This window comes from Grus americana, chromosome 4 (genome assembly GCF_028858705.1).
Source record: "Grus americana isolate bGruAme1 chromosome 4, bGruAme1.mat, whole genome shotgun sequence".
In the NCBI taxonomy this organism is placed as follows: domain Eukaryota; kingdom Metazoa; phylum Chordata; class Aves; order Gruiformes; family Gruidae; genus Grus; species Grus americana.
Genome location: NC_072855.1, coordinates 76,409,287 through 76,424,016, shown reverse-complemented (window position 1 = coordinate 76,424,016; position 14,730 = coordinate 76,409,287). Strand labels below are relative to the sequence as shown.

The 14,730-nt window shown below is 36.7% G+C and overlaps 1 protein-coding gene across 11 annotated transcripts in view; it reads left to right on the top strand.

Moving 5' to 3' along the window:
* BLTP1 (bridge-like lipid transfer protein family member 1) overlaps nucleotides 1-14,730 on the top strand; it is a 115,056-nt gene that overhangs the window by 97,375 nt on the left and 2,951 nt on the right. For 8 of the 11 annotated variants that reach the window (XM_054823258.1, XM_054823250.1, XM_054823251.1 and 5 more), the window contains 16 exons: nucleotides 231-423; nucleotides 2,593-2,754; nucleotides 2,874-3,013; nucleotides 4,089-4,290; nucleotides 4,745-4,948; nucleotides 5,064-5,243; nucleotides 6,818-6,955; nucleotides 7,322-7,582; nucleotides 8,735-8,885; nucleotides 9,175-9,332; nucleotides 9,836-10,028; nucleotides 10,219-10,436; nucleotides 11,063-11,314; nucleotides 11,840-12,043; nucleotides 13,500-13,694; nucleotides 14,563-14,697. In XM_054823258.1, coding sequence (XP_054679233.1) covers nucleotides 231-423; nucleotides 2,593-2,754; nucleotides 2,874-3,013; nucleotides 4,089-4,290; nucleotides 4,745-4,948; nucleotides 5,064-5,243; nucleotides 6,818-6,955; nucleotides 7,322-7,582; nucleotides 8,735-8,885; nucleotides 9,175-9,332; nucleotides 9,836-10,028; nucleotides 10,219-10,436; nucleotides 11,063-11,314; nucleotides 11,840-12,043; nucleotides 13,500-13,694; nucleotides 14,563-14,697 — 2,986 coding nt within the window. The remainder of the gene's footprint in view (nucleotides 1-230; nucleotides 424-2,592; nucleotides 2,755-2,873; nucleotides 3,014-4,088; nucleotides 4,291-4,744; nucleotides 4,949-5,063; nucleotides 5,244-6,817; nucleotides 6,956-7,321; nucleotides 7,583-8,734; nucleotides 8,886-9,174; nucleotides 9,333-9,835; nucleotides 10,029-10,218; nucleotides 10,437-11,062; nucleotides 11,315-11,839; nucleotides 12,044-13,499; nucleotides 13,695-14,562; nucleotides 14,698-14,730) is intronic. The other 3 variants (XM_054823259.1, XM_054823249.1, XM_054823253.1) reach the window with 2 other exon arrangements.

Here is a 14,730-nt window from a genome sequence, read left to right as displayed (position 1 = left end):
TTTCCTTCATTATTTTTTTAAATTTTTTTTTAGTGTATTAATTTATCTTTTTTTTTGTATAAAGATTCCAGATCTTTAGGTGCACCAGCTATATCTGTAGAACATGAATTGAAATGTAATCTATCTTAGAATGACCAAAAAAAATTTTTGAAAGGGAGGAATGACACCAAACTGCTGTATAGAAATTGATCTACTTGTATGAAGTAAATTGATCTGTCTTTACTTTCCAGTTGCACTACAACTCTAAGACTTTAAAGACTGAATCGCCAAATACTTCTCGAGGATCCTCTTTGCCAAGAACCCTTTCCAAAGAGTCCAAGCTGTATGGTATGAAAGATACTGCCACACCTCCTCCTTTATCTAGCACTATCCACAGCAAGACTAACACCTTACTTCCTCCCCAACCCCCACCCATCCCATCAGGTACTTATAGACGATAACCTTCTAAAACTATCATGGATATCTATCTATCCTTCATGTTATCTACTAGCTTTAGATCTGTCTGTGCATTACCTGAAGTGCACTGGATTTGTCGAGTCTTAACTTTGGCTGCGGAAACCTGATCCCAGAAGCATGAATGCAGTTCATAAAGCTGCATTTTTAGAAATCTCTTGCCGAACCAGTCTGGATAATATTTCTGTCCTAGTCACCATATCCCAGTGACGGGCTGTCACTGCCTTCTACCTGTTCTCATTTAACAAAATAATGCTTATTACTGGAAAACAGGGTTTAAGTGTCTGTATAAAAAATGAATGCTGACTGCTTTATTCTTCATAATCCAAGAAAAAAATTCAGATGAATCCTTGCTTCCATACATTACACTATTCAGAGAATACTTTCAGCTCTTAAGTGCCTCCTGCCACACAAGTAATGCGTAAATTATTGCTTTCTGGAACTGGGTTATTTCTTGTAGTACAGAAGCAGCTGTTTAGACGTATCTGTATTAATCAAAAAACCAGACTAGTGTCCTCAAGTGTTGCAGGCCCTTAAATAACCATAATTTAGAGTAATATGAGTTCTAATACTTAAAGTTTTATTTTATCTCCAATGATTCCTGTTTTCAAGCAGGAGTCCATTGTTACATCATGTCAGATCTAGAGGTATGTAGATTGCACCTCCAGCTTCTGAGATTCACTCTTCTCTCCTTCAGCATTTGAATATAACTTTAAAAACAAAGCCAAAATTTTGTCAAAAGTTAATGAGCAGGCACAATTAATAATGCAAAAAAGTGTGTGGGGTGTTTCTTGTTTGTGTGTTGTTTTTTTTTTTTTTAATGAAACCAGCAGAGATGCTGGGAGAGAACAGTGAAATGGGGACGCCTTCCTCAATTATCTATGCTGTTGAACCATGAGCTCTTACTCTTTTAAGTGTCCGTTACGATTACCGAATGTTCTGTAATCTTGGTTTGTACTTTTCTTCAATTTTGCTCTGTATTTTCCTATCCTCTTTCCAGTCTTTGCCTTTTAATTTTTACCATGTCAAGTCCAGTTACTGAGTCTTGTTGGTTTTCTCTAAGCTCTACGTTTGCGGGGGGTGGGGGGGGGTGGGGGTGGGGTGGGGGGGGTGTTACGGAAATTGTATTTGTATGATGATGTAAATGTCTCCCAAAACTAGGGATTGCAATTACTGTATTTCTTTATGCCTTGTGTTTTTATAAATATTTAGTAGTTCTGAATTGTTTTGAAACACATTTATTTTTCTTTATATTACTTTTCCTCTGGAATGGAAACCACCTTATCTTATTGTCTTTGGTCTCCAGTCAGAGCAAGACAGGACAATCTAGTCAGACACACTAGACAGAATAGTTTGCATAGAATGAAAATTTCAGTGCTTGAGGGTTTTAGCAAATAAAAGGATTTTTAAGCTTTGTTTTAGTTGCTAATGTTTATATTTTTCTTGGTGAATTTAAAATCAGTATCTTTGTTTATCTCCATTCTAATAGCTGTATTTATTCATACAGACAGTAATTGAGGTGGTACTAATATTTTCTGTGTATATTTGTATTTTGGTGAGCGTGGATCCAAGTGCCTAGCTGCTTCCACAGATTTAGAAGACAACAATCTTTTGATTAGTTTATACTCTGGCTAGCTCCAAGCTTTTAAAAATGCTCGTTTAGAATCTTTGCATAAATATAGTAGAACTTGTCATTTACAGTTTTAATTTTTGATGTATTTTCTCAGTTTAAACTGATATTCTTCCCAGGGTCATATATTTGTTTTTCCTAATTCCACTTTCATTTCCAGTCAGCTGTGGTTACTTTACATTGTGTATTTGGAGAAGAACTGTGTGTGTCTGATTTCAGCGCTATTTTTTAAAAAGCAAAGTGGTGACAATGACATAAGAATGCTTGATCAAGAACATGTGCAATGGAATTACAGTCAAGCATGACAGACTAATTGTTGGGTTTGCACAATTTTCTTAATGAAAACTTATGGCTTAATTTTTTCTAACTGATCTGATTTATGCTTTTTTAGATGATGATGATACAGAGAATTAGAGGAAACAGCTGTTAGTTATGAAGTATCTTCTAACGTTTATCGGTTACTGTTGAGTGGTATCACATTAGACAAATTTATCTTTTCAATGTTGCAGCCAAAGGAAAAGGAAGTGGTGGAGTGAAAACTGCTAAACTGTATGCATGGGTTGCTCTCCAGTCATTGCCGGAGGAAATGGTGATTAGTCCGTGCTTACTGGACTTTCTAGAGAAAGCTCTCGAAACCATTCCGATTACACCCATTGAAAGGAATTACACAGGTAAGTTGTATATTTGTGTTCTAATACTCTACGTTTTTTCTGTTTTTGTCTTCTGGTGGCATTGAGCTGCTCTTCCCTTTAAATTCCACTTTCTAATGAGTTCTTGTACTTGTTAAAAGCTGTTAGTTCACAGGATGAAGACATGGGACAATTCGATATACAAGATCCCTTAGAAGAGTCCACAACATCATTAGTATCATCCTCGACATCAGCATATTCATCCTTCCCTGTAGATGTGGTGGTTTATGTACGCGTTCAGGTGAGATTTAAACTCAACATTCAGTATAGGAAATAACTTCAGTCACAGTCTTTAAGACAATCCATGCTTCTAAGTTTGCTTTTTAAAAAATAAAAAATTATTTTCAAATATCCTTTCTGAGACATTAATGTCTAGTGTGATGATAAAATAGGACTTATTTCAGCACAAGTTCTGAGATATTTTAGTCCCATGGAGACCAAAGAAATGAGCTATTTTCAGAAGTCACAAAAATTCTGAGCATTTTTCATCATTACTTCTTCCTTGTCTCTTTTGGGCTTTTTTTTTTAAAACATCTGTCATAACTAGTACTGCTAGCCATTGCGTATAGGTACCATTACAAAACAAAAATAATAATTAAAGATTTTCTCAGTTTATATGTAAAATGTAGGATGTAGTAGTTATCTGCAGGGTATTGTTCATACTACTTAATATTTGATGTGTCTGGGCTTTTTACATGTGTAAGACAGAAAAGTGCTACTGCAGAGTGATTCAGAGCACTTGAGTTTGATCTCAGCATTGCTATTATATTTTTCCACTTTGCTCAAATGGCATTTTTTCCTGGTATAAATTTGATTATGTTCCCAAATTGAACAATGTATTCTAACAGATGCCTTTTTTTTTTAAACACTTATGAAAATTAACCACAACAATCTGTAGCCTCTCTCAACTTTTACTTGCAAACTCATCTGGCCAAGAATGTGGTGAGGGGAGCTGAGGCTTTCAGCATCAGCTCAAGTGATTCTGTGTAGGTTTTGCATGAGATGAGCTATGAATTGACTGGGGGAGGAGGAGGAAGAGAGGGGGATGTACATGTCCTCTGCAGCATCCAGGCTTCCTGCGTCTGAGTTTTTGAAAAACTGGTCAAAATAATACCCCTGGTGTTGGAGGGATTCTCTGAAATTAATGTATCTATATCAACTTGTATACAGTTATCTTACTAATTCTAAAACCACTCTAAAAAGGCTGTAATTTGCTCAGATGTAAAAAATAAATACATGGCACTTTATAAGCCGAATTTGGGATTTTTTTAGTATTTCATATTTGTTCATTGAATGTTTTACTTTCTGTCTTTCAGCCCTCTCAAATCAAGTTCAGTTGCTTGCCAGTATCAAGAGTTGAATGTATGCTGAAGTTGCCTTCCCTGGATCTTGTTTTCTCTTCAAACCGAGGAGAACTGGAAACATTAGGCACAACGTACCCGTCGGAAAACGTGTCAGTTGGTGGCAATACTTCACAGAGTGGCTCAAAGAATTCCGTTAGTAAATCTGGAGCACCAGGTAATATAGATATGAATGTCTATACTATATACAGCGTGTAGCATAAATATAATCTTTGTTGTGTGAAATTAGAGCAGAAGAGAAGCTTTTACACACCTTGAAGCTAGACATTTATGTGTTAGTGAGTGCAATAGGATTTCTTCATGTTGTATCAGTTTCCCATAAAAGCTTGCGCAGATACAGTATATTAAAATTTTTCTTGCATTAAGTGAGTTATCCCTTATAAAAGGTTAGCACCAATACATATAGAATGTATGTAGCTTACATATAGATATGTAGATATGTAGCTTACATGTAGATATGTAGCTTAAAAGCTACATTGCTACTACAAGGGCATAACTTGATGTGCATTTGGTCTGTTTAATATTGCTATTAACAGTCAGTATTATTTCACATTTGAAAATGCTTTCGTACTAAAACTAACTTTTGCCAAAAAAAAAAAAATTTACTTCAGGTTCGTCACCTGGACTAGGCAGCCCTCTTGGCAGAACACGGCACAGCAGCAGTCAGTCAGACTTGACTACTTCTAGTAGCAGCTCTTCAGGCCTGAGCTTTACCGCCTGTATGTCCGACTTTTCCCTTTACGTGTTCCATCCATACGGAGCTGGAAAACAAAAATCTGCTGTTACTGTTCTAACCCCCGGATCAGGAGCCTTAGGTACAGAACAAGTTTTTGTTTGTTTTAATGAACACTGTTCAAGTTTGGCACAATTTTCTAAACTGAAGATTTGAAAAGGTCACAAAAGACTAAACTTTTTGCTTTCTATTTCTAGGTAATGTGGATGACGAGCCAACTTCAGTCACTGGCCGAAAGGATTCTTTGAGCATTAACCTTGAGTTTGTGAAAGTCAGCCTGTCACGAATAAGGCGTTCGGGAGGTTCTTCCTTTTTTGAGAGTCAGTCTGCCAGCAAAGCTACCAGCAAGATAGATACTACCTTGATAAACATATCTGGTAAATGCTTGTTTCATTTGAATCCCATCTATTCAGCTAATTAGAGAACTGCTGTTCCAGTGATAACTTTACTCTCAGCAGCTTTTGTAGATGTTACATGAGAGCCATCTACTTGTAGTGTGTAGTAAAATTTTTGCTCTTTTTGGGTGAAGTAGGGATTGATACTGTAAAGTTTTAGTCAAAATTTTGGCTATTGCTGAACAGTGCTTGCACAGCCTCAAGGCCACCTCTTTTTCCCACTCTACCGACGAGGGGACACAGCCAGCACAGGTGACCCTAATTGATCCAAAGGATATTGCATAGCATATGATGTTGCACTTAGAATACAAGTTCAGCAAAAGGAAGAGGAAGGGGGGATATTGGTGGTTATGGCATTTGTCTTCCCAAGCAGCTGTTAGGTGTCCTGAGGCCCCGCTTTCCAGCAAATAGCTACGCATCTGCCTGCCAATGGGAAGCAGTGTATAATTCTTAGGGTTTTTTCCTTCACTTGCATGCACAGGTTATGCTTTCCCTCTTAAACTGTTGGTACCTCGATCCACAAGTCTCCTTGCCTTCCTCCTGTTTTCTCCCTCTCCCACAGGAGACTGGAATGAGTGAGCAGCTCAGTGGGTGTTTGGCTGTTAGCTGGGGCCAAGCCACAAGAGAGAACGCCTAAATTGTTTGGGTTTAGTCAGCTTTAAGTTACATGTCATTTTAGTTGTATTGCAGGTATTTGTTGAGTATTATCAGAAGGAAGTGATTTCGAGTCATTAATTAGTTGTAATCTTAGTATGTCAACTGTATTATATGGTCTTAGCATGCAAAAGAGGGGGGTTATTTTCCATCTAATGGCACAATGGATATTTTTCTTCAGGTATAAAATCCCATAGTATACATCAGCTTTGTACATGAGAGACTAGAGTCTTTGAATATTATTATTTGTTGAGCAATATCTATGCCTTCATTTTTTTAACCCTGTTTCCTGAGAACCCCAAAAGTCTGTATGACCGCGGTGTGGTAATATATGATGACATACACGGCAATGAGATGGAACATGTAATGCTAATCTGTTCTCACATATTTTGTTTCAATGACCAACTCAGTAGCTTGGTTAGCTTGTAAATATTTTTATATTAGCTATACCAGTAGTTCTTCCTTCCCCCCCCCCCCCCCAAATCCTTCTTCCTAAAATATGTCATTTATTCCTCACTGTCATGTATCATTGGAATTAAAATAGTAGTTTCAAAATCCTCAAACTCTAAATAGGCCACTTCACTTTGTCGCCATTCCGAATCTGTTTTACTGCTGGTCATCAAAAAGAGCGATGAGGAGTCTGAGGCACATACAAACAAGTAGGACCCAACATCAGTTACATTCTTTGGTTCCACCTTGCCTTTATGAAATGTGTTTATATCTAATATTGGATTTGGAGAAATGGCAACACCTCAGGAAAACTATTTTTTATTACAGCAAGGACTATACTGCTAGATAAAGAAATATTTGACTATATTGAACACCTATTAACTAGATTTGGTTAACAAAACCTGTTACTACTAAGAGTTTACAGTTGTGTGTGTATTCTTTTTCTTTTTCAGCTGTCTGTGATATAGGATCTGCTTCTTTTAAATATGATATGCGCCGACTCAGTGAGATTCTAGCCTTTCCAAGGGCCTGGTACAGGAGAAGCATTGCTAGACGGCTTTTCCTAGGTGATCAAACAATAAATCTGCCAGGTAAGATACTGCTTCTTATCATGAGAAACTTTTTTGTAGAAGGGGTTATAGTAGGAATTTTATAAACATTTATTGCCTGTGTATTGTTACATATGTGATGAGATATAAATGTATTATAATTTACTCCATGTGCAGTCACTCTAATAAGTTTAATAGAAAATCCTAGAAAGAAATGGAAAATTTCTGAGGTAGGACATTGAATTATTTCAAGAGCTTATATTAATAAATACAGTAGAAAACTTTTAGTTATGATAAATGAAATATATTCTAACACTCTCTAAATACTACTTAGTATATGGGAGGATATTGTTAAACAAAAATTAAATAGGTTTTCTGCCTTTCACGTGCTGCTGCTTTTTTTTCTAGTAGCATCGGGTCCTGGAACACCAGATTCAATTGAAGGGGTAAGCCAGCATCTTTCTCCTGAATCATCACGGAAAGCATACTGCAGGACGTGGGAGCAGCCCTGCCAATCTGCTTCATTTACACACATGGCACAATCACCTAATGTTTTTAGTGAACATAACGCAAGCAGCAGTATGTCACCTGGGACAGCATCTCATAGCTTAAAGTCTCCTGCTGTGACAAGATCCAGGAGCGTGTCTGACTCTTCAGTGCCTCAGAGAGGTTAGTAGACAATGATTTCTTTAGTCTTTTAAAGCATTTCCATTGGTTGTATGAAAAGAGTATGTTGTTACTGCTTTGTAGAAAGCAACCATACTTTTTTCCACTGTGCCTGGGAGTGGAGAGTCAATGGTTTAGAGAAAGGAAAATGTTGGAAATGGACGAATCAAGGTGTAGTTTGTTAGCGTACTTTCTATGAAATGGTCATTTCCTTTATGAGAGCAGGAGTTGTTTAGCTGGGATTCGATGAGTTCTCCAGGCTGACTTGATTGCATTGTCACCTTCTTGGCTCTCAGTTCTCATCCAAGCAATTACCAGGCTCTTAGCAGAGGGTTAATATCACAGCTCACAGGTGAGGTCAGTTATTTCATTTCATCTGAGACTTTGGGCTCATACTGAGAGGTCTAAATAAGGGTAGTTTCAATAATAAAATATAATAAAGTAACTTTTAATGTCTTTTACTACAAATGTTATTGTATCTTATAGCAGTGTAGCACTGGGTGTGTGGGATGTTTACGACATTAGATATAGATAGGAGATTTAGAAGTATGGTGCTTAGTTTAGGAAAAATATGTGAGAAAAGAAAGGACAGGTATTTTGTCTATTTAGAACACAAGCAAGATGTTTTATATGAACAATTTTTAGGAGAAGACACAGTTGGAGAAGGATTATGGCTGGTAGAGTGGCTTGTTGATAGGAAATGCAATTTTGCACATGCTTGTTAAGCGTATTGCCAGTTTTGTGAGAAGAGCAAGGAAAACCCTAATACTTGAAATTCTGACTTGTGCAAATAACTACCACATGAATACTCAAATACTAATAATTCATTTTGTGAATACACCGGTATTTTTAAACAACTAAATAATTTAAAATGTACTCTTGCATGACTGACTGCAAATTAAAAATAATTTCTCTTAAAGATATTAGTAAAAATAAATGTTTAAAATAAATGTGTAAAATGAGTCAATTTCTGTGGCAACTAAAGCAACATATATTGCAAATCCTCTAGTCCTCACTTATCCTCACTCATAGTTCTGTGGTGCTCCTTAAATATGGTGTTAGTCTGTCTTTTTGCGATATGTACAATGGATATAATCTGCTGGTTTTTCGTAGCATGTGGAATAATTTAAGTTTTTGTCTACTTTTTTTGTTTAGATACTGTCTCAAAAACATCAACTCCATTTAATAAGTCAAATAAGGCTGGAAGCCAGCAAGGAACACCATGGGAAACACTGGTTGTATTTGCTATGAACCTAAAACAATTAAATGTTCAAATGAATATGAGCAATGTAATGGGCAATACTACGTAAGTATAAAACAAGATCAACCATGTTTTAACAGACAGTGTTGTTTTGGGGGGAAAAAAAACCCAAAACATTTTCTCCACAGACAACAGCCTTTTGCCTTCTAGCTTTAAAATCCTAACTTTTTCAGTTTCGAACTTTGAAGCCCCTCATGAATGCTGGGTAGATGCTTAATCCTGGGTAGATCTTAATCCCATCTACCTAATCCACGTTACTGCTTTCCAGTAAATAATTTTCAGTTTCTCTTTTGACAGCCTGGAAAATTGTTGTCTATTTTCACCTCTCGTCTAGGTGGACCACCAGTGGTTTGAAAAGCCAGGGTCGTCTGTCTGTGGGTAGTAGCAGAGATCGGGAAATCAGCATGTCTGTTGGCTTGGGAAGATCACAGCTGGACTCCAGAGGGGGCGTTGTTGGAGGTACCATAGATGTCAATACCCTGGAGATGGTGGGTAAGTTGGAAAGCTGCCTGGTATTAGTATATACTCCAGACAATAAATGTGAAAAACTAAAGAACCTCGCTTTGTGAACCTGGTAGTATGTAAAAATTTTGGATTCTTGTGCATTCTGACTATGAAACACCCTCTGAATTGAAGGGGATAGCCTTCTGATCAAGGGCAGATTCAGTCTCAGGGTTGCTTTAAACTTACCCTATCTAGTTATGCAACCTTCAGCTGTCTGGACAGGTAGCAACTGAAAGATTTGATAGCATTTCAGCTCCTCCTAGAATTTCAGAAGTGATTACAGTCTGGGAAATGCAAAACTGGCTTCAGAAAGAAGCTGGATTTTCTGGTGCTACACCAGAGTCATGACCTCCCCATGTATCTGGAAAAAAGCCCAGGGCTTTCTCAGTCCCTCTGTATCATGGTGGATGGTGTAAGGGTGATACCACTGGAAAAACTGATTTTTCTTATTTTTAATGCTATACTTCTGCATTGCTTTGGTTCTATTTCAGCTCATATTTCTGAACACCCAAACCAACAGCCCAGTCATAAAATTCAAATTACCATGGGTTCTACTGAAGCACGTGTTGACTACATGGGGTCCAGTATCCTAATGGGAATCTTCAGTAATGCTGATCTTAAACTACAGGATGAATGGAAAATTAATCTGTACAATGCTTTGGACTCGAGCATCTCTGATAAAAGGTAATACTGCTTCCTGTGTTTAAAACGTATAATGTTTGATGAGGTCAAATTCTGCCTATGTGTCTTCTGTCTGGTATTGCTAACCAAAAAAAGTAAACGTCTGCTAGAAAGCAAAGGGTTTGTTGTTGGTTTTTTGTTGTCAGGAGGAAACAGATTAACTGCTAATGTTCTTGCTATTTTTAATATCTAGTGAGATATTTGTCCATGGGGACTTGAAATGGGATATCTTCCAAGTGATGATTTCAAGATCGACTACACCAGACCTAATAAAAATAGCAATGAAACTCCAGGAGTTCTTTACTCAGCAGTTTGATACAAGCAAGCGAGCTTTGTCCACCTGGGGACCTGTTCCTTATCTCCCTCCCAAGACAATGGCCAACAACTTAGAGAGAAGCTCTCATGAGCAATGTAAGTGGTGCAAAAAATAGTATACTTCCCAAGTACTATGTGTTAATTGCAAAAATTCATCTGAGCAACTTTATACATGCAAGTATATCTATTTGACTTGAAATAGTTTCTTGGGTACATTTTTCCTGTAAATCTGGGCTGGCAATAACCTTTCAATGAAGAATGCAAATATCTCAAGTACTTTGCTAGACCTGGGGTACAATAATGAACTACTGTTATTTTTAGGTTTTAATTAAAAATATGTCTTTTTATTTTAAAAAATCAATTTTTTTTCAATTTTCAAACTATTTCAATAGAGTTGAAATAGTTTTTTCAAAGTCTATTTCATAAAAAATATTTCTACTTTGAGTAGCAGTGAAAGTGTGATGTTCTTCTTTCTATTAATCATGAGCTCAAACCATAATTTGGCTGAACACAATGAGTCACTGATTTCCGAGTATACTTGTTCAAGGTACTCTTAAGCTAAAACCACCTTAGATCACAAAGATGAAGCGGTGTCAATGAAATAGATTAAAAATATTGCTCATAATTCCATGTTTTATTAAAAATATAAATATGACAGCAATCTAGTCTGTATCTTTCTGTTTCCTAAAGTTGTTTCTTGCTATTGCATGTTTACTTTCTAGTCTTGGATGCGGCCCATCATCGCCATTGGCCAGGAGTTTTGAAAGTGGTCTCTGGGTGCCATATATCCTTATTTCAGATGCCATTGCCAGAAGATGGAATGCAATTTGGAGGATCCATGAGCCTGCATGGAAACCATATGACGCTGGCATGTTTTCATGGGCCTAATTTCCGCTCAAAATCTTGGGCCTTATTTCACCTCGAAGAACCCAATATTGCATTTTGGACAGAAGCCCAGAAAGTTTGGGAAGATGGTAATTTAAAAAATTTCCTCACTTAAAATGAATTTAAAGGAATTTAGAGAATATATTGATATGTAAGAAGAAATCAAAGAAAATATACCATTTACCTAAAATAATAATCTGTTCCCTCTCCATCTTTACCACCATTTGCTTTATCTGTGAAATAGTACAAAGTACATTTTCAAATATATTGGATATGTCCTTGATAATATGCCTACAAAGTGGATTGTCTGCCCTGTTAATTGCATGTCTCTGTTTATGTAGTCCTTTGTTTCTGTATGATGAATTTTGATGGTCTTATTGCTTATATTTGTCTTCACATTGAGAAGTTTTTACTGTCTGTAGCTACTGAGGATTTAATTTTTCTGTTGTTTGCAAACTTTATAATGCAAGTTTTTAATGCCACTGGCATACTAATTATTCATATTAAATACCTGTGCAAGGAGAGTGAAAGGAGAAATCCTACTACCCTTACCAAGCTGCTTTTTCCATTTTTCTTTTCTGTCTCCTCCCACACCACCCACACCTTCGATGCAGGTACTAGTGAACACTCCACGTATATTGTGCAAACCCTGGACTTCCATTTGGGCCATAACACTATGGTCACCAAACCGTGTGGAGCCCTTGAAAGCCCCATGGCAACAATCACAAAGATAACGAGGCGCCGCCATGAAAACCCCCCGCACGGAGTTGCCAGCGTAAAAGAATGGTTCAATTACGTTACAGCCACAAGGAATGAAGGTTAGAGTCGCGTTCATTAAGTTTTGGGAGTGAGCTGCTTCCCCAGGCAGATTGTGCTGTTTAAAAGCTGCTAAATTTTAAGTGGGCTACAGGAAGAAGGGAATTTGAAATAATGGAATTTTTTTCTTCTTGACAACCTTACGGTGAACTGTGGAATGAAGCACAGCAATATGCTGAACAGCTGGAGGTGTTACTGAGCTAAGTCCTTTTTCAAACTGTGCAGTAAAGCCAAAATGTTCTGTTAGCGTACAGGACATTTATGTATCTGGCATTGCAGAGGCTTTTCCTCTTTCACTATACGCAGAAAATTTTCTCGTTTCGCTTCCAGCTGTGATCTTGTAACAGGATATATTTCACTGTATATGAAGGATTTATGGATTACCTTGAAGTAGGAATATATTTAGGCTTCTGTCACCACTTACGATGAACACTTAAAAACTACTCATCTGCCTAAAGCTTTCCTACCTTCAGCTGCTTCTAAGTCTTAAATTTTGAATCCTATCTTTAAATCATTGTTAATTGGAAAATAAAACTTTCAAGATAATGTTAAATCTTAAAATACAGCTGTCACTATTTCATTCACAAACTGTAGAATCAGTAACACAAACTGTAGAATCAGTAAATGATATCAATAGAATTTCTGTGACAGGGTGAATAACAGAATATGGCATACAGTGAGAAATGAGCAGATGATAGTTTCTTGAAAAAAATATTTTAAAATTATTGATATACTATACTAATATTTATTTCTTTTGAAAGATACAACAGGATGTAGTGGTTGAAGTTCAGAAATAGAGGTGCTGTCTGTTAGATGTTTTTATGTAGCCCTGGTTTGCTACATGCGGAGCATTTAGGTATATAAACAACAACATTTGATTGTTTGACCTTTTGTAGCCATACATTTGGGATAAAGGATATACTTTTCTTAATAATCATACACCAGCAGTTTTACAATGAAATAGTAACATTTCTTAACTTCCTTAACAATTTTAACAACTAAAACTAATTCAAATGATGTTGCATGTTTACTGTGGTAAAAGTCTTGTGATAAAGTTGAATGCCTGGTCAACAGTGATTTCTGACAGCAATGCTGCCTTGGTGAATTTAGGTATTACTTGTATTAATCAGAAACATTTATTTTCATTTTAAGTACTACCATATTTTCAAACACAAAGGGCACACTTTGAAACCATACAGTCTATATCTCACTTACCTGAAAGCTCATTACTATAACAGAGTTGCAATAGGGTGGTCAGCTGAATAAAATTTGCACTTTAAGCTTCCAAAAAACAAACCAAGATTCCTAGGAGCGCTTAGATGTTATGGTACTGGCACCTATTTCTTCCTCCTTGTTATTATGAGATGTATTTTATGACAATGTGTCACCCTCTGTGCTGACGAGAACTTTTTTATAATAAAGACTACTGAATTCAGGAATTTCCCATTTTCCCTGTAGAGTTAAACCTGCTTCGAAATGTTGATGCTAACAACCCAGAGAGCAGCACAACGGTGAAGAGCTCAAGCTTGCTAAGTGGTTTCAGAGGTGGCTCCAGCTACAACCATGAAACTGAAACTATCTTTGCATTGCCAAGGATGCAGCTGGATTTTAAATCTATTCATGTTCAAGAGCCCCAAGAGCCTTCATTACAAGGTGCAGTGAACATCATTTGTTTTTTCTTGAGCCAAAGCTATTTCTCCATTTACGAGGAGTTGAATATTAAGTTACCATACTGATAAGAGAAGAGGGTTTAATCTGAGAATGACCTCAGATCTGCAAGAAAGGGTATCATTTCCTAATAAAATGTAGAGAGAATTCTGATGAGAGAGTGAAGAGCTAAGCCAGAGACTGGTCACTATAGAAAAAACTTAGAGAAATTTAACATGAACATTTCAGCTATGTTGGCTGTTTTTAGGGAGTTAGTTTTCTTATTTTTATTAAAATGTTAGAGAGGTAAGGCCATTCTGAAAAAGAGAATATGAGATAGGAACCTTAAATTTGATGCTCTTGTTTTCAAAATGTTATCTTCAGCCTGCAATTGGAATTGGTGGGAAATAAGACTTCTGAAAGTATAACACATTAATGTAGATGTTTATCGTGGCTGAGCTGTGGTTTTACTCCTTACCTGATCCTGGATAGTACCACTAGATGAATCAACCTGTTGGGTTTTGCCTGTTTTTTACATTTCTTGTTGTTGAAAATTATGCACCGATAGCATAGCACAAGCTAGTGATGCTGTTCCAGGTTGACTTTCCACGTTGAGGATGATCAAGGTTGCTACGTGGTAGCATTTCTTTTATTTTCAACATCTTTCATAGAATACCAGAAGTTACTCTGACAGGAAAACTGTTAAAAAAATGCTGAGGCTGCTAACCACAGATGTTAATTGTGGCCCTTCTTCTCTTTTGAGTCTCTGGTGCAGTAAGAGCAATGTAATTTTCAAATCATTTGTATTCAAATTCTGTGTACTTTTATTTATACTGTATGCACTTAGAAGTGTACTATTTTTATCTGACTGTAGATACAAGTGTTAAACCAAAGGTGGAATGCAGTGTAGTAACTGAATTTACAGACCACATTTGTGTAACTATGGATGCTGAATTGATTATGTTTCTGCATGACTTGGTGTCTGCTTATCTAAAAGAAAAAGAAAAAGGTAAGTTGCTACTTATGAGGTAACGCTTGTCTG